The sequence below is a fragment of the Argiope bruennichi genome, chromosome 4 (assembly GCF_947563725.1).
Source record: "Argiope bruennichi chromosome 4, qqArgBrue1.1, whole genome shotgun sequence".
Classification (NCBI taxonomy): Eukaryota; Metazoa; Arthropoda; class Arachnida; order Araneae; family Araneidae; genus Argiope; species Argiope bruennichi.
Window position 1 is genome coordinate 18,565,039 of NC_079154.1, and position 27,730 is coordinate 18,592,768.

A 27,730-nucleotide genomic window follows, 5' to 3' on the forward strand; every position below is an offset into this window, starting at 1 on the left:
ATTTGATAACGAAACATAAAAACTAACCATTTCATGGCTCATTTCAATATTAAGCATTGTTTCAACAGCCCTGTATGATGCCACTTACAAAGAAAAATAAATTTTCAAAACTAAAGATCAAGGAGAAAATGAGAAAACTAGTTTCTTTTCCTCAATTAAATAAAAATAATTTTTTAAAAATCCATACGTACTTTGATTCTTCAAGCTTTTTACGGTCTTTAATTTCTTGTTCATGGTTTTTGATAGATACCTATGAAAAACATGAAATATTATAACTATTTTAAAGAAATAAGTGGAAAAAAATGATAATATCGTATAATATTCTGTAAATTCTCCAATACAAATTTTAAAAAAAATTCTCTTTGAAGTTAATTACTTTTATAAGAAAATTATAAAATATTACACAGCAAGCAAAAATTTATAAACAGACAATCTCAAAACAATTTGAAATTAATAAATATTGTAATATCTGATAAAAATTTATAAAACAATAAAAAAAAGAAATCTAAGACATACACCAATTAAAATAAATGCATCTCTTTTTTGCATAAGAAATAGATTTAGCCCTTGATAGAACTATAGATAGAGCACTTGAAGTTATTTGTTACAGGATGAACAATTAACTTTTAATATATATATATATATATATATATATATATATATAACTAAATATAAAAAAATCACTTAGTTAATTTTTGCATTTTCCTACTGTGTGGAGCATATTACCTTTTAATTATAATCAGGGCAAGTATATTTTATAAAATAAGAAGCGATTGGATAGTGTTCTTTGAAATCAGTGGTAAAATACTGCATATTTATAAATTGTGTGTTCTTGTTATGAAAATTTTATTTTATTATTTATTAGCAATTTTATTTCATTGACCATGTAAATTGAATAGATATTAAATAAAATCCATGTATCTTTCTTTTACATTGAAAGAAAGATACATGATTAAATATTTGAAGGAATGATGAAATGGATTTGAATTCAGAGCAACTAGGTAATCTATTGTTGGAAATTAGGCAAAAATTACTTTTTAACTGCTAAAATTTAAGAAAAATTTACACAACTATTCTCAATTGGTATTATTAAAAGCATAGCTTTTCAAATTTTAAAATAGTGAAAAATTCAATCTTGTGCAAAAATATTTTCGAATATAGCTGCAGAAAAATCCCAAAATACATCTTAATTTTCAAATAATTAAAATTCACATTAATTTTTATTTTAATTTACTCTGAGGTGCACACTACCAACATCCAAGTTTATATATATATATATACAAAAGTATTAGAATCAAGTTAATAGGAAAAACAAAAATCAAATAAAAATTAAACCAAAAAAATTATTAAAAAAAATATTAAAAAAGAATCCGGCCTGAAGACTTTTTCAAGGGTCACCCTCAGGCAGGGATTCAAATAAAGGGATTTTTTCTGTGAGGACATACAGACATAAGTCTAATAATGATTCCTCGTGACCCGAAAATCCCCTGAAATTATGCTCAAGAGATATACCATTTTAACAGAAAGGAAATACAAAATAACAAATTAGAAAAAAACCACAAAGTAAAAATACAATAAAAACAATAACAATAAAAACAAAAACAGCATTAAAATTAAAATTAAAAACGAAAAGGCCAGAACAGTAGCTGCAATTGCGCTCTCTAAATACTATGAAGTTCCTTTTTGGTTTTAGTTTAAATAGGTAATAAATTTTAGTTGCGATTTCGAAACTGTTTTGTTTCGTTTTCATTTTAGTTTCGTTTTCAAACTTTTTCTTACTTTAGATTGGTTACTCGTTCTTGCATTTGGTTGGAATTTAGCTGCAGGTGCGCTGTTCCACGAACTGCAAAATTTTTAAATAAAATATTTTTAATAGTTTTTTTTGGTGGTGGTGGGGGGGGGGTTCAATAGGTTTTTTGGTGTATTGCCTAAAAAATTTAAGAATTTTCAGATCATTTTTCCTGATTTTACTTTTTTGAGAATTCCTTGTTTTTGGCATTTGGGAGATATATTTTCATTTTAATAAATAAATTAAACTATGCAAAAAGTTAATAACGAATTTATCATAGCGCATGGCCCGTCGCGCGCTCTACCAAGGGGCACTGTGGATAGCTTTGTGTCAGAAGCATTCACGGAGAAAAAATTACTGACACAATTGTTTTGTTTAAAAAATCTTAAAAATACAAAAAAATATAAAATTTGTGGAAACGGAAAGTGTAGGACATGTCCTTTGGCAGATAAGGAACAGATCAAAAATGAAAACTCAAAATTACAAACATTCTGTAAAAACAAAAATTTGATTTATCTCCTTAATTGTTCAGAATGTAATTTAAAATATATTGGCCAAACTAGCACCGAGCTTAATTTAAGAATTAACAATCACAGATCCGATATAAAAAACTTCATAAAAAATAGGACCACTGACTTCGAACTGGAGCATTTTCAAAACCATAACTTTAACAATATTAATATCTACATTCTAGAAGACAATATTAACGAATTAAACAAAAGATTAGATCTGGAAAACATTTATATTTGCAACCTGAAAACTTTATTTCCTTATGGTCTCAATAGTAAATTAAATGGGGAAGGTTATGCAGATTTAAACAATAATTGCATTTATAACAAATTTAACATTTTTAAAAATTTTCTAAATAAAGATAACTTTTCTAAAAGATTTAAAAGAGGTAAAGGGAAAGGAGGCAATTTTCAAATTATATTTGAGGAATTTCAAAATTACTGTAATCTGGAACACAATAGTGAAAACATTCACAGAATTAGGAAATACATTTTTGGTCTTAGAAATAATAAAATGAAATGGTTTTTAAATAATAAATTCGGGGAATTAGAGTTTAAAAATTCATACACTAAATGTATTATTCTAGATCTTATTAAATGTAAACTTAACATTGGAAAAAACGATTTACTTTTTAATAATAAAAATAATGTTTACAAAGAATACTGTGTGATTAAATTCTTGGATATTTACTTCGAATATCTAAAATTACCCAAAATTATACATAATAATAATATTTTTTTTCCTCTTGCAGATGAAACTACTGTATCAATAGCATTTAGTTACACTTCAACTTTAAAGAAAAAAATTTGTAATTATAATTACTATAGCAAAAATTTAGATAAAATAAATAAAACAGATTGTTACTGTAACAAGGAAAAATATAAAGATTTTATAGATATTGATAAAGGTCATATTATTACAGGTAATTTAAAAATTATTGAATCCAACTCTTTAAGAGATTTGATGGGAAGAGGAACAAAATTTAGATTAAGAGAAAAAATAAACCATAACAAAATTTTGATTTCTATTGGTAATGATTTGGATGTTTTTATTGCCAAATTATCTAGAAAATACCACTGGCCTGCGGAAGGTTTCGGGGAATGGAAAGTGAGAATTTTAAAGGAAATTAAAATAAAATTGAATACTGATTTTGACACATCTAAAGAACGTGGGATTTATTTTAGTAAAACATTAAAAAATGAAATAAAAAATTTAAAAGAAAAATTTGTTATTACAGTAATAGATAAATCAGCAAATAATTTCTGTTTAATTTGTAAATATTATTATAAAGAACTTTTAATTAATGAATATAACTCTAATGCAACTTATATGTTAAAGAACACCGGGAAAAAGGAATTAGATAAAAGAATGCTAGCTTTCGCAAAAAAAACCAAAACTAAGACTTGCTCTCTTAACTATCCTTATTTATTCACAACAGTTAAATTTCATAAAAATCCATTAAAATTCAGATTCGTAACCTGTAGCACTGGTAGTTATAATTACTATACGGGTAAACATTTCTTTAAATACTTAAAAATTATCCTGGACAAAATAAAAAATGAAGACAACTTTATTATTTCTAGTAACAAAGAAGTATTGGATTTTCTTAAAGATAACAACATTAATAAACTTAATACTTTTGATTTCGAAAATTTATACACTAATCTACCTCATGAAAAATTAATAAAGGTCTGCACTTTTATATATGACGAATATTTAAATGAAAATATCATTCCTAAAAATAACTGGCTTGAGTTATGTAATTTTAATATTACTGAAAATTACGTGTTTAATGGTATTAATTTTTATAAACAAGTCAAGGGCATTCCAATGGGGACAGCTTTCTCAAGTGCTTTAGCTAATATTTTCCTGCATTACTATGAGAAAAAAATAATTAAATATAATTTAATAAACGGGTGGAGATATATTGATGACCTACTTTTGATTAACTTCGACAATACTAATATTATTACTAATTGCTATCCAAAAGATTTAATTCTAAAAGATACAAATATAAATCAACTTGAGGCTACCTTTCTGGATTTAAAAATCGAAATTGCTAATGATAAAACAATAGTTGGTATATACGATAAAAGGGATGATTTCAACTTTAAAATAACAAAACTATGTAACTACCATTCCAATCTAAACTCTAAAATTTTCAAAAATCTAATTTTCTCACAAGTTAACAGGATCAAAAGGGTTTGCAATAATAAAAATTCTTATATTGAAGCATCAAATATCCTCCTTAAAAATTTAATTAAAAATGATTTTCCTAGAAATTACTGTAATGTCAATTTTTTAATTAAACAAGGTATGGTTTGGGATTAATCTTTTGGCTTAAATAAAAATAGAACTTTACTTGCATATTGGATCACTCAATAGATGGCGCTGGGTGCCTACCTCTGTTTACATAATTTACCGTTAACTTTTAAAAACAGGAAATCACAATCGATTGTTTAAAGTTTCCTTCACTGTCGGATGGTATGTTCTGGCCTTTTCGTTTTTAATTTTAATTTTAATGCTGTTTTTGTTTTTATTGTTATTGTTTTTATTGTATTTTTACTTTGTGGTTTTTTTCTAATTTGTTATTTTGTATTTCCTTTCTGTTAAAATGGTATATCTCTTGAGTATAATTTCAGGGGATTTTCGGGTCACGAGGAATCATTATTAGACTTATGTCTGTATGTCCTCACAGAAAAAATCCCTTTATTTGAATCCCTGCCTGAGGGTGACCCTTGAAAAAGTCTTTAGGCCGGATTCTTTTTTAATATTTTTTTTGGTTTAATTTTTATTTGATTTTTGTTTTTCCTATTAACTTGATTCTAATACTTTTGTATCAATTCATCTGTGTTTTAGAAGTAGCTGCAATTGCGCTCTCTAAATACTATGAAGTTCCTTTTTGGTTTTAGTTTAAATAGGTAATAAATTTTAGTTGCGATTTCGAAACTGTTTTGTTTCGTTTTCATTTTAGTTTCGTTTTCAAACTTTTTCTTACTTTAGATTGGTTACTTATATATACATATATATATATATATATATATACCACATTTATAAGCTTAAAGTGAAATGGTCCTGCTTGTAAAGTATTAATAAACAAACACACACACACACACAGAGAGAGAGAGAGAGATCATTATTAGAGATTAATCAAATTAATAACAAGTGAGCATATAATCACACAAAAACACTTTTTACCCATCTTTAAAATGAAAAAAGTAGCATTTCTGTAATGTCAATTTTTATTTACATATAGTTTTTCTGCCTAATTTTGATGATTTTTTTTTAAATATTTAAAAACAGATGTAATTGTTTCAGATAATATTTACATGCAAAGGAAAAATGACAAAATTATATTAATTTTTTTTGTTATGTTCATGTTTTTACTGCAGCAATTAAGAATAAATTTAATAAATATAAACAAATCAAGCCTAAAATATTATTCTCTTCTGATGTTTCACATTAAAGTTTTGGATTTCCTTTCATTTTTGTTTGTTTGTGAAATCTGCAAACAATGTCTTAAAACATTAAGCATGCTATAAAATATATCCAGCAAAGTTAATCATTATGGTTGCTAATCATTAATTCTTTTTATTAGCATGTTTTCATTCAGCTAACATGCTGCTGAATGAAAGATGTGCCCACATCTTATTTATATTTTTTCTGAGGAAAAAGAAAGTGAAGCTGGCACTATGATGTAAAATTTGATGACACAGATAATTATTTGAATCTATTAATGGCTTTTAGGCAGACAGAGAACAGATTATGTGCAAGACTAATGAAAAACAAAAATTGACTACTGCAATTTAAATATCTTGCTAAGAATGTTATGGACATCGACTTATGCATAAAAGATTGAATGAAATTAAAAACAATTGTGATTCCTAATAAACAAACTGATCATTGAAAGCAACTAGCATAAGATAAGACAATGAGCATATTATTGAGTGAGCAAAAAGAGATGTCTCAAACTTTTTCAGACATAGCAAATACAAGTTACCTGCATTTTAATTTTTTCTTTCTGTAAAGTATTAATCATTGCTTCTTGCTCATTTATCTGCTCTGAAAATTTTTTTTCTTGATCAGCTAATTTTGATTGGAGAGAATCGATAGTTGCAGTTAATTCCGATACTGTTTTTTGCTGTTCCATCTCTGCAGTATAAAGCTAAAATGAAAAAATTAAAATTAGAACATATAATTAAAAATACAACTCATAATTTGCAAAATTATAAAAAATTTTAATCACAATTTTTATTTAATCAGACTTAAGATAACTTTTAATGACTAAAAATATAGAAATTTAATAATTCATTCTTGTTATAAAAATAATACAATATGAAATACTTATTTATACACTATTTTGCCATTATAGCTTGAAATGAACTGCTGTAATATAAAATAGGATTTATTTTTATTTATTTTCCTCCCTGAATTTGAATTCTTTAGCACTTCACACTTTAAGAAATTATAAAAATAAAATCTGTTACTTTTGCTCACATAATTAATATCCACTTATTGTTTAGAGATTAGTTTTCCCTATGATTTAAGCATCAGAACTTTAATATCAGTAGTTACTAAATTTCTCATACACCTTATGTATAAGCACTTATAAAACTCTATCAAAGTATTTAAGATGGTTCACTTTTGCTATAATAACTACCAACAATTTCTTGTTTGTTCATAATCCACGACCAGTTTAAAAAAGAAACCAAGTAATTAAAAAGAGATCACAGAGAACTATTTAAAATGAATAATATTTATTATCTGGAGAGAAAAAAGTAAATAAAATTGTACAAAAGCTATCAAAAAACAATCCCAAACTATTATATATTATAAAATACTTTTGGTAATCTATCAAATATAAGACAAGTCGATTCATGAAAATACTAGATAAGTGGAGGTTCAGTTAATATACAATAAAAAAGGAACATTTATCTCATAAAAATTATATTTGATACATTTTACAAAATATAATTCAAAATCTGACCACCAACCCATTGTTCAGGCCATGCTAATATCACTGATATCCACATGAATCAATTTGTTTTCCCTTTAACACTCCCTCGCATACTTTTCCAAAATTACAGTTATAGACAATTGGAAGGATCAGATTATAAAGAGATTACAATATTTTGATCCTAATTATTGTTCACATTAACAATAATAGCTTCAAAATATTGAGAGGGAAAACAATCTTCTATCATATCACATACTATGCAATATAGATCTATTTAAATATAATTTTTTACAAAATTATAAGCTAATTATAAACATGATATGAAAATTTCATATACCTGTTGATGCAGCTTTTCATTTTCTTCAATTCTACTTTGAAGCTCTAAATTTAAAATATTATACGATTCTGACAGAGGAGCTGATGAATTCTGAGAATGTTTTGTCTATAAGAATACAAAATATTTCATTTTATGACTATCAGAAAAAATACTTTCATATATCAGTTAAATAATTTAAGTCAATAATAAACATTAAAGATAGAACAGAAAAAAGTTATAATTGATCTACAGTCTAAATGGCGTTCCAACATTTAGATATATTAACATCCAGTTTAGAAATAACTATTTTGATATAGACTTCCTTATTTTGAGTTTTTATTTGATGACAAAAACAATTCAAATCTCAGCACTTTTTTTTTTTTTTTTTTTTCTTTTTACAAATTTCTAAACTATACCAGTTGTAGTATATTTTACACCTCCCCCCATCCCCATCAAAGAAATTCCTTTTAAACTACCCATTTTAATTTTTAAAAATTGTTCCATATAAAAATTTGCTTACATATACAGATGAACTTAAACAAAAGGTTCAGCAATGCTTACATGACCAAAACTTTGTTCTTTCCAACTCCATTATAGATTGGAATGCATCAGTTTTAAATAATTTGGGTTTAATACATAAAAACTTTGTAGCAATGTATAACAGATTTCAATATTCGATTGCAAATAAAGATTAATGAATATTTTGTAAAGTACTGATATAAATAAATACAGAATTATTTTGAAAACAATTTAATAATGTTCATTTTCAATATTAATTAAATTATACATAACAATGTCATGCTATTTTGCATAATAATGCTTTTTGCTAATTCCCTAGGAGTTCCCCCCCCCCCCTTTAATTAAAGATGACTTGATAATAATACAAACTAAAAAGTAATTATATATTATTTGGTAAGTAGTAACTACCAAACTACTAACTAAAGAAAATTTTGATAAAATCCTTAAATATTTACAGAAGTGCACTAAATAAAGTTTAAGAAAATTCAAGATCAGAATAATAATTTCTACATTTTAGATTAAAATATTCTTCTGAATACATTTTTTTTTTTTTAAAAAAAAGAGTTCTTAATTTACCTTGGAATGTTTAGAAGTGTCTGCTGTATCTAATTCACCTTGTAAAACTGAAACTCTTTTAGCAAGCTGCACATTTCGGAAATTTAGACATTCTACTTCTTGTTCCAGTTTTCTAATAAGCTGATCCTTTTTCTTAAGGGTATCCTATAAATCAAGTTAAAAAAGCATAACTTTATCAAGTTTAAAAATATAAATTTAGATTTTCAACAATTTGAAAATATCTTATTATAATACAAATCAAAGATGAAATCAAAATTTAAAAGCTCATTACCTGTAAATCATGAACAACACCTTGCTCATCTGATATTGCTGTCTTTAAAACAGGAATTTGAGCTTTCAGCTGCAAAAACAAGACAAAAAGCAAATATATATCTCACTTCTATTAATAATTTCACTAACCTCACTTTCACTTTTATTAATAATACAAAATATTCTTAATAATATTTAAGCCAAAAAAGAATGTACCAATAATATAACACTGGATGCAATTTAAATTCATTACTATGAAATTTACTGTTTAAAGTTTCATTAAAAAAATAACAAAACATAAGATATAAAATTTTTTTAAATAATTCACAACATTATACATAGTTAATCTAATACACTACAAAAAACATTAATCATAATTCCAATATTATATTTATAAATTCAGCTTAACTTTTTGCACATTGCTTCTAGAAATATAAACATCAGATGCTGACAAATATAAAAGTTATTTTAGAATAAAGACAAATTTGACATAAAGTAAGGCTTGTTTATCTATACTTTTAAAAGAAATAAAAATTGTATTGTTACCTTTGAATATTCAAGAGCCAATTTTTGATATTTTAAGACCACTTCCGAATTTTCTTCCATATCTATAAATTTAAAAAATAAAGGCTTGCAAATATAATTTACAAATGAATATAACATTCTAAAAAACTGAAACTACAATTAACATATACTAGTCTTAAACTTTCACATTTTCAGAGATATATCTAATTGCAGCTTTATAATTATTCTGTAATGAAAAGCTTAGCATACAAATATGATAAAGAGGATTGGTCTTTTTTTAAATACTTTTCAGAAAAATTATAAATTTGAATGCAATGAAAGAATATCTGTAACTTAATTCTTTTTTAAATTATTGATCGAATAAAATTTACAAAAACCTAACTGCGATATAAAGCATTATTTCCATTTTATTACAAACTTTCCTTTCATTATTTTTGTTCTATGAATGTACAAACACTTGATACAAACCTCCAAATTGAATGGGCGTCTCAAGACACCTCTAGATCAAATTTCAAGCAAATACCCTCAAAACATAATTAACAAGATCTTTAAACATGACAGTTACGTAATCTAATTCAGTATTCAAGAGGTTCGACTTTTCCTGATAGTTTATAATGCTTTCAAAATTGTAATAAACTTTTATTCATTTCAACTGTCAACAAACAAGCAACCATAACAATCGTGAATTCGTCTGCTCCGGTGTGCATGTTTGATTCAGATATATAATCGATTATTCCCTTTAGGCTACAATTCCTCATAAAAATAAATTTTTGTATATTAAAAAATTCAAATTGAATAAAAAATATTATAAGAGTAAAAAACTTAATTTTAGAAATTTCATGAATCTCGTCAAATGCATTATCTCCACATAAAAAAAAAAAACTCTGGTCTAGTCCATGGGCAAGATAGTTAACGCCGCAAGTGTACAAACTTTTCAGATTATTCCGTATGATGTTTTGAACTTCGTAATTATTGAAGAAAACCGAATATGCACTTTGGATGTCTTTTTGTACCTATCGGAACCAAAAGTTGAGATAGAGCAACAGTTTTAAGGACACGGTGACAAATTTCATTTATTTAAAGCGTTAATTAATTTATTTATTTTTTTAGTTACTGCGTTTACATGATTGTACAGACCGAAAAACAAACAATCCATTAACCGATTTTATCCAAAATTTGATACAGAGCCACAATTAGTAACAAGGTCACATACCAAATTTCATTTATCGAAGTCACTGTGGTTTTGAATTTATTAGGTCTACAAGCCTGCGAAATTACAGACCGACAGATGGTTGACATTCCTAGGGATTGGGTTTAAAATTTGATATGCATGTGCACTTCGGATAGGTTTACTAAATGCTGCCTATCTATAGACGTTCTCTATTTTTGTGGTTATAGTGTTTACTTCTGCGGAGCCAGAGGGACACACAAACTTCCTGTAAATGAATTTCTTTTAAAAATTCATAGAAATCTACAACTTTGGTGTAAAGAATCACCAATTTCATCCATTTAGATCAATAGTGTTGAGCTATCTAATACACATTCACATACACAAATACAATTTCAAAAATGCATTCTTTCAAACTCAGGAAAGTTTGATGATCGATTTTTTTTTTTTTTTCCGATTACAATATTTTCTTTTTGTATATTCTTTGCACATGAGAAAGTGTAACTAGTCAACTATCATTGTTTTATTTTAAATAAATTAGGAATTAAATTTTGTTATATGTTAATTAGGGAAGTTGAAAGCAAAATGAACAAATGATGCAAGGTTTTTGAAATAACATGTTATTCGTCTATCAAAGGTTTCAAGTTTAAAAATATTTTCCTGAAGAAGCAATTATAATTTTTACCAATTTATTCATTTCTTTACAATTCAGTTTACCTAATCTTTTGTGATTCATGTAGAAATCATAAATGCTTTGAAAAAAATGATCATATATTATTGAATAGCATTAAAATTTCCAAGGCTCAATAATTTTTCCTTTTTTCACTTTAACGGAATGTATATGATTGTGAAAGTATGAGACAATTAATTTTAGTTATATTAATGTCCCGTTTTAAAGCAACACTAGGGCTATTTTATGACGGACCTCGTAATTTTGAACGGTGGTCAGATGACGAGGGCGATACCTGACTCTTCAAACTTCTGGAGCACACCAGCGAGAGGAAGTTTGGCCCTGACAGATTTAACGTGCAACAGACCCGCTTACACGATGGTTCTTCGGGTCTCGAAACTGAAATCTCTGGTTCCGAGGCCGGCACCTTACTACCAGTCCATCGCGGTCCTAACAAAAGTAAGAACAATTATAATTCAAAACAAAGCAACCGCAAAGCATACGTAAGGTGTCTGAAGATAATGCAGTCACTCTTATTTCACACTAAAATTGTACCTATAGTGGTAGCTATAAATTAATGAAAGTCATATAATTATTATTAGGGATGACGAATATTTTCAGAGCGGTTATTACATAACCAATATCAAAAAGTCACAAAACAAGTGATCAATACTTTTCAAAGAGAGGTGTGATTCAAATCCTTGATACGATCTTACTGATGATATATCGATTACAGGTTTTGGATCACGATAGAAAGTAGCAATCGATACGATATCACTGAAATTTGCCGGAGCGGTGACTTTACTGGAAAGTAACAATCGATACGATCTGTCCAATGGAAGCTCTCGAAAGAAATCTGTGATTGGATTGAAAAGGGAACGAACCGGTTATTGGAATTATCGTATCGTATCATTGTATATCACTGAAATTTATCAGAGCGGTGATTTCACCGGAAAGTGCGAGGCTTCACTGGAAAGTGCGAAGTCACCGCTCCACCTTACGGGAGTGACCGATATTCGTATTTGATGATGTACTATTCCATACAGATCATTTTTAATTGCTCGTGATATGATTGACTTTGATTACATGTACTCTGTTTACTGCTGGTGCCATCTATTGGTAGAATATAGGACTGAAGTAAACATTTTAAAGAAATGGCATATATTTTTAACTCATCTTTTCCAGAAAATGGTTCACTCTAATAAATAAATTAAATAAATAGTTTTGAGAAAAAAAATTTTAAGATGTAAGTTGAAACAGATAAATTAATTCCATCACACGTTACTTAAATTAGTAAATTAAGTATTAATTACAATTAATAAATCTTATATTTAATATTAAGTAATAATTTTTAGTTAATAGTATGATTGAAATAACAGATATCTGGAACGCATATTTAAAAATAACAATAGCAATATTATTTGTTATTCAAAAAATCGTGGATTATGCATCTCTAATTATTATTGATGTTGAGACTTTTTGAACTGCTTCAATACAGTTCAATGCATTCACATACTACTTCTTTCGCTGCTGTTTTATCTTATACATTTCAACACCCGTTGACGGATTCGAAAGATATTTGGCATCCATGTTTAATAGTTTATAGAAGGATAATTGTCGTTAGTAAAAAGTTGGTTAACTCCATATAAGAAATTAAATGGGGTAAAATATATTAACATTTTTTGTTGTATTTTTAGGACAAAGACTATACATACATAGATTTAAAATTATTATTTTTTCTCTTTAGCTACATTTATTTTTTTCAAGCAATTTTTTCACGATTATTAATCAATTTTTCAAAATTAATTCAAACACAATGCTTAATAATATTCCCTTTCTTTTTTCGCACTGTTTCGTTAAGCATCTATTGCTTGTGAATTAAACAGTGGACTTATATGCACAGAAATTTGCTTATTTCAAGTATGCCTTTTCATTTTTTTCAACGCCTTTAATTTTCACTTCGCTTTGTTTTCGAAATAACATTTAATAAAGCTGAAGGGTAATCTCTTAATGTTACCGGCATCAATTTAAAAATTTCATTGTTTTTCGACATGTTCTAAAGTAGAAACATAAACACATATATATCTTCACATATATGTGCAAACTAAAAGTGTGAGATGTCCGAAAAGTTTTTAGAAGTGATTAATTGCTATTAACAAGAAGTGAGGGCCCATAAGGCTTTTAAGGAGTGGGAGGGGGAAAGATATAGTAAACTGTGCCATAGATGTAAATAAATTACATTTATTTTTACTTTATAATTTATTCTTTACTTTTATAAAATACTTATTATTCTTTTATAATATATAGAATCAATGAGGGAGAATATAGAATAATAGATCCATAGTTTCAACAGTTAGTTAAATATAAAATTAATTTTTAAAAGATTATAATTTTTTTTTTCTCTTTCTCCCTATATATATGATTTGTCCTTTTTAAAGTTTTATTCCCTCTCTCACCACCCTCTCTCGAAAAGTGGAAACCTTACACCGCCCTTTACAATAACACTTAAAAAAAATAACCCACTCAAGCGGGAGTGGTCTCTCCCAAACATTCCAGCATTCTCTCTAATACGGGTGTTATCCCAGAATCCCCCTTTCAAGGCATTGGCGTATAATAGTCAAAAAATCTTCCCCTATGACGAGAATTTATCATTTTTGCTGAATCTATCATGTGATCCTTGGCGAGTCTTTTTGGCGATTAATCCCTGGAAAATGATTAAAAGTATCTTAAAATAGAATTTTTGTTTTAGACGCTGTATTACCAACCGATTGAAACTAAAATAGATTGACACAGAATTACTTTTGCAAAATTCTATACCATATTTGATATGCTGAAGTCATTTTGAGTTGCCCAGACGGTCAGTCCCTTGTTAGATTTAGCTCAAAATTTGACAGGTGTCTGTATAGATGGTAATCTGGGTACCGAATTTTAACCATCCATCTTTCTTCGTTTTGTAGCTATCTCGTTAACTTATATTCGAACAGCGGGACAGCCAGACTTCTGAATAGATCTTGCTCAAAATTTGATGAAAATTTAGAAATTTTTTTTAAAGACCGTATACCCAATTTCAATCGTCTAGCTTGAAGTGTTTATATTGGCCGGGATAGCCTGGTTGGCAGGTGTTGATTTCGCGTCCCTTGAGTCGCGGATTCGAACTGCGCTGGCCGAAGATTCTCCGTGTGTGTGGTGGCTGGCACACGTATGAATCTGCTGAAGTCACAAAGTCCTCCATGTCGAGAGAAATACTATTGGGGGTCCTGGATCAGGGGTGATCGTTCTCTGATTCAGGTCTAAATCACGATCTGTAGATGAGTGAATGTAATCCGCCTCGTAAAAAGGGTTGTTATGTGTGTGTAGCTAAGTCGTACTCTTGGCCCTGGATGGCGCTACTGAAAAACAAAAGACGCACCCTTGGCTTAAAAATCACTGACTTCTAAAGTCAAGGGCTTGTCAATGACAAGTGCTGTAAGCGTCATACTAGTTGCAACCCAACTCCGCTCCAAAGTGTAATTCATATAGATTTCGTCTTTCTCGATGTAAATATGCTTTCGAAACTTTCTATGTAAATAATTGCAAATAAAGTGTCCTCTCATATCACATCCATAGTAATTATTGAAGATATTTTACAAATTGGCGTCCGTGACAGGACTATGGATTATCTAAAACGGGAGAGAACACAACTCAGGCGATTATTTACCAAATCGTTGAAAGAAGTTCAAAATGCTGTGAAGACGGAACCGGTAAGTAAAATTGAATTGATACCGGTATTTAATATTTTAAGGGATAAAGCTGAAAGGTTATTTGAATTAGATGAAAAAATAAGAGTAAAATGGTCCGAAATGGGAAATTTTCAAGAAGAAGAATTTTCTAATGACCTTGACATAGCGGAAAATTATCGCGATCAGTGGATTGCTTTGAAAAGGAAAGTCGATTTTGTTTTGGCTACGAAAGAAGAAAATAGTGATACTTCCTGTGTATTAAATGAAACAAAACGAACTTTTCGCCTTGCCAAGTTGGAATTAAAACGTTTTGACGGCAATATAAAGAACTGGCTCGGATTCTGGGGGAAATTCAAAAAAATTCACGATGATGATACTATTGATTCGGATGATAAATTTCAATATCTTTTGCAAGCGACGGAAATTGGTTCAACGGCAAGCGATTTAGTAGAAAGGTTTCCGCCGTATACTAAAGCTATTGAACAATGGGGTCAATTCACGGTCACGTGTCAGGTACCAAACAAACCGTTTCTGTTCAATTTTCAGCCGTTCTGCGCATGTCGGGATGTCTGCCGATAACGTTGATGAAACCGTTGTTTAATAAACGTTACGCTCGCCGATCAATTATTAAAAACTTCCGTTTTTAAAGATATTATTTTGAATTATTTTCTCCAAATTTTCGTAGTTATATAATTTTATTCCTTATATTAAAATTTTAATTAGTATTTTCAATGGAATTATTGTTTTTGCATACTTAATTAACACCGCTTTTTAATGGGGTCAATTCACGGTCACGTGTCAGGTACCAAACAAACCGTTTCTGCTCAATTTTCAACCGTTCTGCGCATGTCGTGATGTCTGCCGATAACGTTGACACTGTTTACATTGTTGTTGACATTGTTTAGTAAATATTAAGCTAGCCGATCAATTATTAAAAACTTCTGATTTTTTTTAAAGATATTATTTTGAATTATTTTCTCCAAATTTTCTTAGTTATATATTTTTATTTCTTATATTAAAATTTTAATTAATATTTTCAATAGAATTATTGTTTATGCAAAATTAACTAACATCGCTTTTTAATTCGTCTGGTGCCGCTTTATTCTTTCCTTTCCCATATCCCCCCACCCCCATTTTTTCATCCGAAGGATACATTTTGACAAATGACTATGGCAGTGTTTTTGAAAAATTACATATGTTCTTTTTTACATATTATTTAAATAGTATTGAATGTTGAATTTTATGAATATAGTTCCCCCAGTTAGTTCTTTTTCAAAATAATTATTACTCTTAGATAAGTTAATATTTTAAAGCTTACTAATGAAATTATTGTATTTTTTTTTCTTATGTAATTACTTTTATAAATATTGAGAGTTAGTTACTTGATGTTTTCAGTTTGCTTAAAAGAAAGAACATGAAACTCAAATTAGTATATATTGAATAAATTATGTTTACAATTTCAAATTAGGAAATATAAAAGGTATGGATACCTTTTTTTAAATCTATGCAACTTATGAATAAATAATTTCATTTTAATTTGTAGAAATCATTAAAGGAAAACAAACAAAATCAAGCTTTCATAATTTTTATTTACACATTACAAATATATATATATATATATAAAGAGAGAGAGAGATATATAAAATATATGTGATAATTATTTGAAAAAATATGATCCAATGTATGTTTCAATGTACTCACTAATACAAAAAACTAAAAAAAAAACTATTAACTATTTATCAACATTTATTTTTCTAGACACTTAGAAATAATATAAACACAGTATGACAAGAATGTCAATGTAAATGATGAAATCAATTTTTTTCAACAGAAACATCCTAGATACTAAAGAACAGTTTTTTTTATCACTAATAAAAACATAATGTTGAACAGTATACTTTTAAAGCAGAACATTTATGAAATTTTTTTAAATGCTAAAGTTACATTGATAAAAATTAAATTGAATGAATATCATAAAATAAAACAAAAACATATAATAGAGTAAATTTAATAAACAACAATAAGGTCATGATATATATACATATATATAGAGAGAGAAGTTAAATAGGATATAAAGAGGAGTTGAAAGAAACACTTTTATGCTTTCACAGAATTTTATAATTCAAAATTGATATGTTAAAGAAATAGAAAAAAAAAGTGAAACATGCATGTAGCAATGAAGTTGGGAATAAAAATTATATAATAAATGCTGATATGGAAATTGATTTTCAATGAAAAGACCTTTATTTATTAAAACAGAAATCACTGAGTTGCACAGTTTTATAACAGGATATTATGATAACAGTCAATTTCAGTTTAAATACAATAAACTATTGACATTTCATTTTGAACAATAGAAAAGATGTTTGATATAAATTCACTTTGAATCCATCACAAATCTGCAAATGTAATTAGAAAGCTAGTAATATTCACTTCCACCTAAGTTTAGCATTATAGCAGTTGTTATTTTTGCAATAGGAGTTTGTTTACTTACGTTAATTAAATTTAGATAAGATTTTGTAAAAAAATGCAATGTAATACTCATGTAAACATTTTAAAACCTTCTAAGCATATTCAAAATTATCAGAAATTTCATCAAATGTGAATGAAGTAAATTAGAAATGCACTCATGATTTTGTTTGATTGTTTTTGGTGGCAAATCGCTTACCGATTTCTTTTTCTTCGAAGAGTTTTTCTAACAAATTACTGGAACAGCTATATTTAATAAATGGACACAAACTGAAGGAATTCTTCAAAATGATCGGAGCATATCATTGACTTCGAAGGCTTGAAAAAATCTATACCAAAGCTATCAACCCAAGTCAGGTTTGTTGAAATTAAAATAAAAAAAACATTTTATCATGACAGTCACTCTTGTATTTCGCATTAAAGCATGCATCCATCAGCACACCAGTATTTCCTCTGTTAACACATAATAAGAGGAAACAAAATGACTCAAAAATTATAACTTCAAATGTAAACAAAAAATCCGCTTCATACTTGGCGGAGAACGTTAATGGCAGACTGATCGACGAGAGCGGCGCGGATGAAACTTAAATGCCATGCGCAAGAGGTACATGACATGTGACTTTTACGTTACATGAATTGACCCCATTCGTTTGCTGCTGCTTTACTCTTTCCTTTCTCATATCCTTCCCCCCCCCTTTTTTATCCAAAGGATACATTTTGACAAATGACTATGGCAGTGTTTTTGAAAAATTACATATGTTCTTTTTTTACATATTATTGAATGTTGAATCTTATAAATATAGTTCTTTTTAAAAATAAGTTATTACTCTTAGATAAGTTAATATTTTAAAGCTTACTAATAAAATTATTACATTTTTTTTCTTATGTAATATTTTCTTATGTAATATGTTTTATTAATATTGAGACTCTGATGTTTTCATTTGCTCAGAGGAAAGAACATGAAATTAAAATTAGTATATATTGAATAAATTATGTTTACAATTTCAAATTATGAAGTATAAAAGATATAGATACTTTTTTTTAAATCTATGCAACTTATGAATCAGTTATTTCATTTTAATTTGTAGAGATCATTAAAGGAAAACAAACAAAATTACAGTTTCATATTTTTTATTTACACGTTACAATATATATATATATATATATGATAATTATTTGAAAAAATGTGATCAAATGGATGTTTTAATGTACTCACTAATTCAAAAAACTATTTATCAACATTTATTTTTCTAGACACTTAGAAAAAATATAAACACAGTATGACAAGAATGTCAATGTAAATGATGAAATCAATTTTATTCAACAGAAACATTCTAAATACTAAACAACAGTTTTTTTCTTTATCACGAATAAAAACATTATGTTGAACAATATACTTTTAAAGCAGAACATTTATGAAATTTTTTTTAAATGTTAAAGTTACATTGATAAAAATTACATGGAATGAATATCATAAAATAAAACATACAATACAGTAAATTTAATAAACAAGAATAAGGTCATGATATATATATATATATAAATAGAAGTTAAATAGGATATAAAGATGTTAGAAGAAACACTTTTATGCTTTTACAGAATTCTATAATTCAAAATTGATGTGCTAAAAAAATAGAAAAAAAAAAGTGAAATATGCATGTAGCAATGAAGTTGGGAATAAAAATTATATAATAAATGCTGATATGGAAATTGATTTTCAATGAAAAGACCTGCATTTATTAAAACAGAAATCACTGAGGTGCACAATAGTATAATATGATATTATGATAACAGTCAATTTTAGTTTAAATACAATAAACTATTGACATTTCATTTTTAACAATAGAAAAGTTGTTTGATATAAATTCACTTTGAATCCATCACAAATCTGCAAATGTAATTAGAAAACTAGTAATAATGCTTTCTGGAACCATCCATTTTGCTCTTTTGTTATTAGACATGATTACCCAGCAATAACCGAATAACCTGAATTTACTAAAAGATAAAGACAACTTTAAGGTTCATAATAAAAAAGTAAAACCTCATAATGCATTTTATTATAATGCCAAAAACTAAAACTCAAAAATTATTTGACGTTAATTAATGGTTTTTATACTTAACTAATTTATATACTTAATTAAATGACATGCGTTTTCAAAACTTAAATATATATATATTTCTTACATATAGCATTCAATTTATCAAATTAAGAGCACGATTAATAAAATACATCAATTATATATATATATTATAACAGTCAATAAGAAAATTCAATTTTCAGTAGTTAGTAAAGATTTCACTTATTAAATAAATATTTAAGAAATTTATTCACTTCCACCTAAGTTTAGCATTATAGAAGTTGTTATTTTTGCAACAGGAGTTTGTTTACTTACATTCATTAAATTTAGATAAGATTGTTTTAGAAAATGCAATGTAATATTCATGTAAACATTTTAAAACCTTATAAGCATATTCAAAATTATCAGAAATTTCATCAAATGTAAATTAGAAATGCTCTCACGATTTTGTTCGATTGTTTTTGTTGGCAAATCGCTTACCGAAATTCTTTTTTTCGAAGAATTTTTCTAAAAAATTACTGAAACATTTGCGATTACAGGAATTCCATTTACGATTTAATAAATGAACATACACTGAATGAATTCTTCAAAATGATCGAAGCATATCACCGACTTCGAAGGCTTAAAAAAATCTATACCAAAGGTACCAACCCTAGGCAGGATTGTTGAAAGGAAAATAAGAAAAATTTTATCATGACAGTCACTCTTGTGTTTCGCATTAAAACATCCATCAGCACACCAGTATTTCCTCTTTTAACACATAATAAGAGGAAAGAAAATGACTCAAAAATTATAACTTCAAATGTAAACAAAAAAATCCGCTTCATACTAGGCGGAGAACGTTAATGGCAGACTAATCGACAAAAGCGGTGCGGATGAAACTTAAATGCCATGCGCGGATAGCTCATGACATGTGACTTTTACGTCACATGAATTGACCCCATTGAAATCGCGTTTTGCTAAAGATGAGTTGTTGATCCAAATTTATGTTCGTGAACTTTTGAATCTTGTTTTAACGCAAGCAAAGAATGGAGAAAATTTCACTTTACGTGCTCTTTATAAATTAGAAACCCAGTTAAGAGCATTAGAGACATTAGGAGTGACATCTGAAAAGTACGAAGCAATGCTGTATCCATTAGTAGAGTCAGCTCTTTCAGAGGATCTTATAAAAGAGTGGGAACGAACACGTAGCAGAGTTGAAAATAAAGTCAAGCCGAATATTTTGGGAAACATGTTAGAATTTCTTCGATCGGAAGTCGAGAGTGATGAGAGATTACAACTTGCTCGATCCGGTTTTGCGAAGGATCAAGAGTTTCAAAGAATTAAACCAAAAGATAAAATTCCTACTGCAGCTTGTATTGTGTCTAGTGAAAAGAAAAGAGCTGAAAAAAATGACAAGCAATGCATATTTTGTAATAAGTCATTTCATAATACAACAGAATGCTTTAAAGCTCCTGATATGTCACTGGAAGAGAAAAAAGAAATATTAAAGAAGAAAAGTGCGTGCTTTATTTGTTTGAAACCAGGTCATAATTCGAAGATTTGTAGGGCCTATTTGAAGTGCATTATATGCAAGAAAAAACATCATAGTATTATGTGTCCAAATATAAATCAAACAAAACAGAATCCATCACCTGAATTAGATGCCAAGATTCTCTTGTCACCAAGGAATTCATCTACATTATTGTTAACGGTATTGGTGAAAATCATCAATAAAGACAGATCTTTAATTATCCGAGGATTATTCGATACCGGTGCTCAAAGATCTTTCATAAAAAAGGATATTGTGGAGAAACTAGGATTGGAACCAGTAGATCAAGAAATGTTAAGTCATTGACTTTTTGGGGGCAGTGAAACTAAACAAAAGTCCCATAATGTGTATAACATTACATTGCAAAGCTTGTGTTCAAATTTCAGGCACAACATTTCCGTTTTAGATGAAAAGAAAATATGTGGTGCTATTCCTCGTGTAAGTAATCCTGAAATTTTTCCCATTTTGAAGAGAAAAAATATAGAATTAAATGATACAGGGGAAGACACTCCTGAAATAGATTTATTAATAGGAGCAGATTACCTTGGTGTATTGCTGACGGGATCAATTGAACACATTGATAAAAATTTAGTAGCCATAAAAACATGTTTGGAGAATATTATTTATGTTGCCAATTTAGATTTGACGGAATTATGGAGTCTAGATGCCATCGGTATACGAGATCCTGTAGAAATTAAATCAAGGCAGGTAGCCGATGAAGAAACAGTTGAATTTTTCCGTAAAACTATTAAGAGAAATGAAGACAAGAGATATGAAGTATGTTTGCCGTGGAAAAGTGGATATCCAGAGTTAGAAAGCAACAAAGAATTAGCCACTAAGCGTTTGATGTCAACTACAAAAAATCTTATTCGATCAGGACATTTAAGCGAATATGATGATGTGTTTAATGAGTGGATTCGAGAGGGAATTATCGAAATTGTAAATGAAGATAAGAATAAAGGACATTATTTACCTCATCATCCTGTAATAAAGACTGGAGATACAACTACAAAGATTCGCCCTGTTTTCGATGCCTCAGCAAAAGACTCTAAAGGAAATTGCTTGAATAATTGCTTATAAAAGGGTCCAAATTTATTAGAATTAGTACCAAAATTGATAATGCAATTTCGCAAAAATGCTATTGGAATAACATCAGATATTAAAAAGGCCTTCTTACAAATCAGTTTGAACCCAAAGGATAGAGATTATTTTAAGTTTTTATGGTGGAAAGATTTTTCAAGAAGAGAGGAATTGATCACTCTGAGACATTGTCGAGTGGTATTTGGTGCTTCTCCTAATCCATTTTTACTTGAGGCAACGATAGCTCATCATCTAGAGAATGTCTCAGATGGAAGGAAGGAAACAGCTCGTCAACTTCAAAAATCCTTTTATGTAGATAACTGCATAACTAGTTTAGAAACTAGAGAAGAGGCAGCCAAATTTATTTCTGAAGCTAAAGAACTAATGTCTGCAGCCAAATTTGATTTACGAGGTTGGGTTACTTCTGAAGAAATTGTATAAGAAACAAAAAAGAGATATATTCCAATACTAGGACTTTCCTGGGATACTGAAAATGATGAACTTTCTTGTAACAGTGTTTTTAAAATTTCAGAAGAAAATATAACCAAACGAACATTATTATCTATTGTTCAACGAATTATTTTAGGATTTACAAGTCCAACCCAAACCCAAACCCAAACCCAATAGGATTTACAAGTCCAACTACTCTAATTCCAAAGATCATTCTACAAAAAACACGGAAAAGAAAAATTAATTGGGATGATGTGCTTCCACCAGATATATGTAATTAATTTTTAGCTTGGTACAAACATGTAAATCTGCTAAAAGATTGCAAAATTCCAAGAAGACTAATTGCAAATCCCTTTAAAGATTGTCAGATAAGTCTTCACTGTTTCAGTGACGCCTCTTATGCTGCATGTATTTTTTTACGTGCTGAATATAACGGGAAAGTTTCAGTTCAATTAGTGGCAAGTAAGTCAAGAGTGTCACCAACAAAGGAAATTACAATTCCTCGATTAGAACTGTTGGGAGCTCTTATATTATCCCAATTATATTGCCAAGTGACAGATGGACTTGAGGTAAAATTTAAAGAAGTATACTTTTGGACTGACTCGACTGTTGGATTAAACGGGATAGTTCTTGGAATACATTTGTAAGAAATAGGATAACTGAAATAAGAAAATATACTAATTCTGATAACTGGCATTTCGTGCCAGGTCATATGAATCCAGCAGACCTTCCTTCAAGAGGCTGTGATGCAAAGATTTTATTGAAGAGCAAGTGGTGGGAAGGTCCAGAATGGTTATCAAAATCACAAGAGTTCTGGCCTTTGAATGAAAAACAAATTATTGATGAAAATTTAGTTGAATCAGAGAAAAGGAAAACAATAGTCAGTAATGTGGAGCATGAATCAGTTAACTTTACTGACAATCTACTTTATTTCTCGAAATATACAAAGATTTTAAGAATGCTGACTTGGATACTACGTTTTATTAAAAATTGTCGTCTTAAAGAAAAATGTAAGGAAACCGAACTAACCTATGAAGAAGTCCAATCAGCTGAAAACTGTTTGCTAAAGCTAATTCAAAAGGAAAGTTTTGCAGGAAGCAAGATGAAAGCATTGAAAAATATGCAAACTTTCAAAGACGATTCCGACATTCTTAAATTTAGAACTAAGCTCATACTGGGAGATGAAGAAGAGAATTTTAAGTGCCCTATATTGTTGCCAGGTAACCATGAAATAATACGTCGATTGATACACCAGAAACATTGTGAGTTGCAGCATGCCGGACTTCGAACTCTCATTTCCAATTTGAGGGAAAATTGCTGGATTATTTCTGTCAATAAAATAGCAAAACAAGTTAGCTCTCATTATATTACTTGCAAAAGATTTAAAGCCAAACCTACGGAGCCATCTTTAGCACCTCTTCCTAAAAATAGAATAAAAGTTGCTGCAGCATTTGAAGTCACAGGGATTCATTTGGCAGGCCCATTGTTTTTGCGTTCTGGAGAAAAGACATGGAATGTCCTTTTTACCTGTGCCATTTATAGGGCTGTTCATCTTGAGTTAGTCAATTCCTTGTCCACGGAAGCCTTTATAATGGCTTTAAGAAGATTTTTTGCTAGGAGAGGTCGAGTTAATATAATCTACACTGATAACAGCACCAACTTCGTTGGTTCAAGTAATGCCTTGAAAAATCTAGATTGGAAGAAGATCATGTCGTTTTCCACTATCAAGAAAATTAAATGGAATTTCAACCCTCCAACTGCTGCATGGTGGGAGCGGATGATTCGCATGCTAAAAGAAATGCTAAGGAGAATTTTTGGCCGAAAGAGTATTGATTATGAAGAATTGAAAACTCTTATATGTGACTGTGAAGCTACAATAAATTCCAGGCCTCTCACATATATTGAAGATAATTCAGAAGGTCTAAGGCCATTGATACCTGCTTGGTTCTTACAAGGCATTCCTAGTAGAGATACAACTGATTTAGACGAAATCGACAGTAAAAGCCTAAATAGAAGATTACGTTTTATTCAAAAACTACGGCATGATTTAAGAACGAGATTTCGCAACGAATACTTAGCAATGTTAGTGCATAAAGGTCGTCACACCCGAGATGAATCTTTGAATGTTGGAGACATAATTCTCCTTGAAACTGATGGAAAAAGCCTTCACTGGCCCTTAGGAATTGTAACTGAAGTCCTCCCTGGAACAGATGGACATTCAAGAGTCGCCAGAGTAAGAACAGCTCAAGGGGAAAAATTAAGACCATTCCAGAGACTTTATTCCTTGGAAATCAGAAGTTTTGAAAAATTACCATTCATTGCTCAGCAAAAGGATAAAGACACAAACACTCAACTTCCTGCAACTCCAGCTGTTTCAGATCAAGATTCCAGTGAAGATGATGATTATATAACCAAAGTAACTCCTGATGTTGTCACTAAAGCTGGCCGGTGTATTAAAATTCCCAACAGACTCGATTTATAACTTTTGTTGCAATTTCAGGTACTCCATAAAATTGCAAGGTGGGAGATTATGTAAGCGTCATGCTAGTTGCAACTCAACTCCGCTCCAAAGTGTAATTCATTCAGATTTCGTCTTTCTCGATGTAAATATGCTTTCGAAACTTTCTATGTAAATAATTGCAAATAAAGTGTCCTCTCATATCACATCCATAGTAATTATTGAAGATATTTTACAAGTGCCATTAGAAACAACAACAACAAAAGTGTTTATAAATTATCTTTGTCACAAACAGACAGACATTTTTTTAAAAAAAATATATTTTTCGAGAATATCTGTCAAAATTTTGAGGTCAAATCTGGTGACTACTTATAGAAGAAACAAAACATCTAAAAGTAAAAACATATGGAAATAAAACACATGAAAACGAGGCAATATATATATATATATATATATATATATATATATATATATATATATATATATATATATATATATATATATGTAGAGGTATGTTAACTCTGGCTCGAAAAACATGCCTCTACTAATCGGATAATATATCAAATTAAATATCTCTCACGGGCCCTAGGGGAAAGCCCGATTGAGATTAATGCGTAGAGATGGCTCATATTAAGAGAATCACACACTAATTAAACATAAACAAATTTAATGAACTAGACGAACGGCTGGGCCGCTTTACATCGATGGACGCTAGTACAGTACCGAACACAGTTCTTAGAGCGGGAATCAGATAGCTTCTTATTGGCTGTTGAGAGACGACGCGAGCGCCGTTAGGATGACACTCCGTACCGCGAACGCCGCTAGGATGACGCTCCCTACCGCTAACGCCGCTAGGGGGACGCTCCGTACACTACAATCGGCCGTCCTGATGATCTTGACGTCCTCGTCAATCTGAGAAAGAATCTGAAAAAACTCAAAAAAGAAAATTTTAGATTTTTGCAAACATTTTAGATTTTGTAAAGTAGATGCTTTATGCAGTTGTAGACCAAGGCTTCATATAATCTACTGCTGTAGAGGTATGGTTGGGGCCTTCGTGGATTCCCACTTTCTCCACTAGGTACCTCTCGTGTGGCTTCTTCGCTGTGATGCGATAGGGACCATGGAACTTCGGGCGAAGCTTCAAACCACTGCCGAATTGGGTCCTCTGTATGGCCACTAAGTCACCTGGATTATATTGAGTAGCTTTCTTCCTGCGCTTGTTGTAAGCTCTTTTATTCTCTTCTTGAAGGCGCAAGATATTCTGTCGCGCTTCTTCGCGGATGTCCTCGCGGCTGTCGATGACCATTTGCTCATATTCTTCCTGTAGGATATCGAGAATTTTCTGGTCATTTTTATGCCTCATTTGCACACCGATCATGAGTTCGAAAGGAGTAAATTTTGTACTCCGTGGAGCAGTAGAGTTAAATACACGTTGTGCTGCTTGAACATGAGTGTACCATTTCGTGGGATCATTGAGGGAAAGTTTGGCAAGCAGGGGGATAAGAGTTCCATGAACCCTTTCCACTTGTCCATTTCCTCGAGGTATTTCTGTGGTGATTTGAATGTGATTAATATTTTGATTCGCGCAATAGTTTGTAAATTCCTTGGAGGTAAATGCGGAACCTTTATCCGTGATGATGCGCATAGGATTTCCGAACACTGCTTCCTGCAATTGCAGTTTCGTAATTGCATCATTTGCAGTTACACCTTTAACAGGATATAACCAAACAAACTTTGAGAATGCATCTATTATAGTAAGAATATGATTATAATTTTTATTGGTTGACACTAAGGGTCCAATAAAGTCAACATGGTAAGTACTTAGAGGAAAGTTTTCCTTCGGAATAGGATGTAAGAACCCTTCAGGTTTACCACGCTTCCGGTTGACTAGGATGCATTCGACACAGTTCTGTATTACCGATTCAATACTTTTTTGCATATTCGGGAAAAATAGTCACGTTCGATAATGTTTTTAGTTTTCTCCACGGCGAAGTGCCCTTTTGAATGCGCGTTCTTAATTATTTCGTGTTTCATTAGTTCAGGTATTACGAGCAAACGACGGTTGTCCTGACATTTATACAGAATGTTATTTTGTACCACGAAATCAACTTGGTTGTTATCTTTACATAATTCTTTCAATTTTTTTATGTATTCATCTGACATCTGTGCCACTTGCACTCGCGCTGTTAAATCATCACAAAGTGCAGTCATGACTGTTGGGTATCTACTAAGTGAATCAACGTGACGCATTTGACTACCTGAGCGATGTACTATCTCATAATCGAAATCTTTTTTATTTTCATTTATGGGAGAAGTTGAATTATTATCATTTTTATTGGGAAAAGTATTTTTAAGATCTAAATAACTATTAGATGGTAAAATGCATTCAAAAGAAATATTAGTATCAACAGCTGCTAAAACTCTTTTCGTTACTGACTTTTTATTAACATGACTAATATCTATCGCCACTAACGGAAGACTGACAATTGAACTGTTCGCTAATTTAATTTTTGTGCTACGTCCTACATAATTTAATTTCTTTACATATTTAGGATTAATAATCATTAATACGCTTCCGCTATCAACCAAAGCTTTAATAGGAACGTCGTTTACAATAATATCTGCGTATTCCAACTCAGCGATTATTAATTCTTGTGGAATTTCAT

The 27,730-nt window shown here is 29.5% G+C and overlaps 3 protein-coding genes across 3 annotated transcripts in view; 2 read left to right on the forward strand and 1 right to left on the reverse strand.

Annotated features, from left to right (window-relative positions):
* The window catches only part of LOC129966084 (protein phosphatase 1 regulatory subunit 21-like), a 29,409-nt gene extending 19,269 nt beyond the window's left edge, over positions 1–10,140 (reverse strand). Inside the window, exons 1-7 of the mRNA XM_056080458.1 lie at positions 9,910–10,140; positions 9,463–9,524; positions 8,939–9,007; positions 8,668–8,811; positions 7,594–7,698; positions 6,300–6,464; positions 192–250 (exon numbers count right to left, since the gene is read on the reverse strand). Coding sequence (XP_055936433.1) covers positions 192–250; positions 6,300–6,464; positions 7,594–7,698; positions 8,668–8,811; positions 8,939–9,007; positions 9,463–9,522 — 602 coding nt within the window. The 5' untranslated portion in view covers positions 9,523–9,524; positions 9,910–10,140. The remainder of the gene's footprint in view (positions 1–191; positions 251–6,299; positions 6,465–7,593; positions 7,699–8,667; positions 8,812–8,938; positions 9,008–9,462; positions 9,525–9,909) is intronic.
* A 12,055-nt stretch (positions 10,141–22,195) lies between these two features.
* Positions 22,196–22,597, forward strand: LOC129966195 (uncharacterized). Its single transcript, XM_056080605.1, has one exon. It carries the CDS (start codon positions 22,196–22,198, stop codon positions 22,595–22,597), a length of 402 nt encoding a protein of 133 aa, XP_055936580.1.
* Positions 22,598–23,708: 1,111 nt separating this feature from the next.
* On the forward strand, positions 23,709–25,088 carry LOC129966196 (uncharacterized). The gene has a single exon (XM_056080607.1). It carries the CDS (start codon positions 23,709–23,711, stop codon positions 25,086–25,088), a length of 1,380 nt encoding a protein of 459 aa, XP_055936582.1.
* The last annotated feature ends 2,642 nt before the right edge of the window (positions 25,089–27,730 follow it).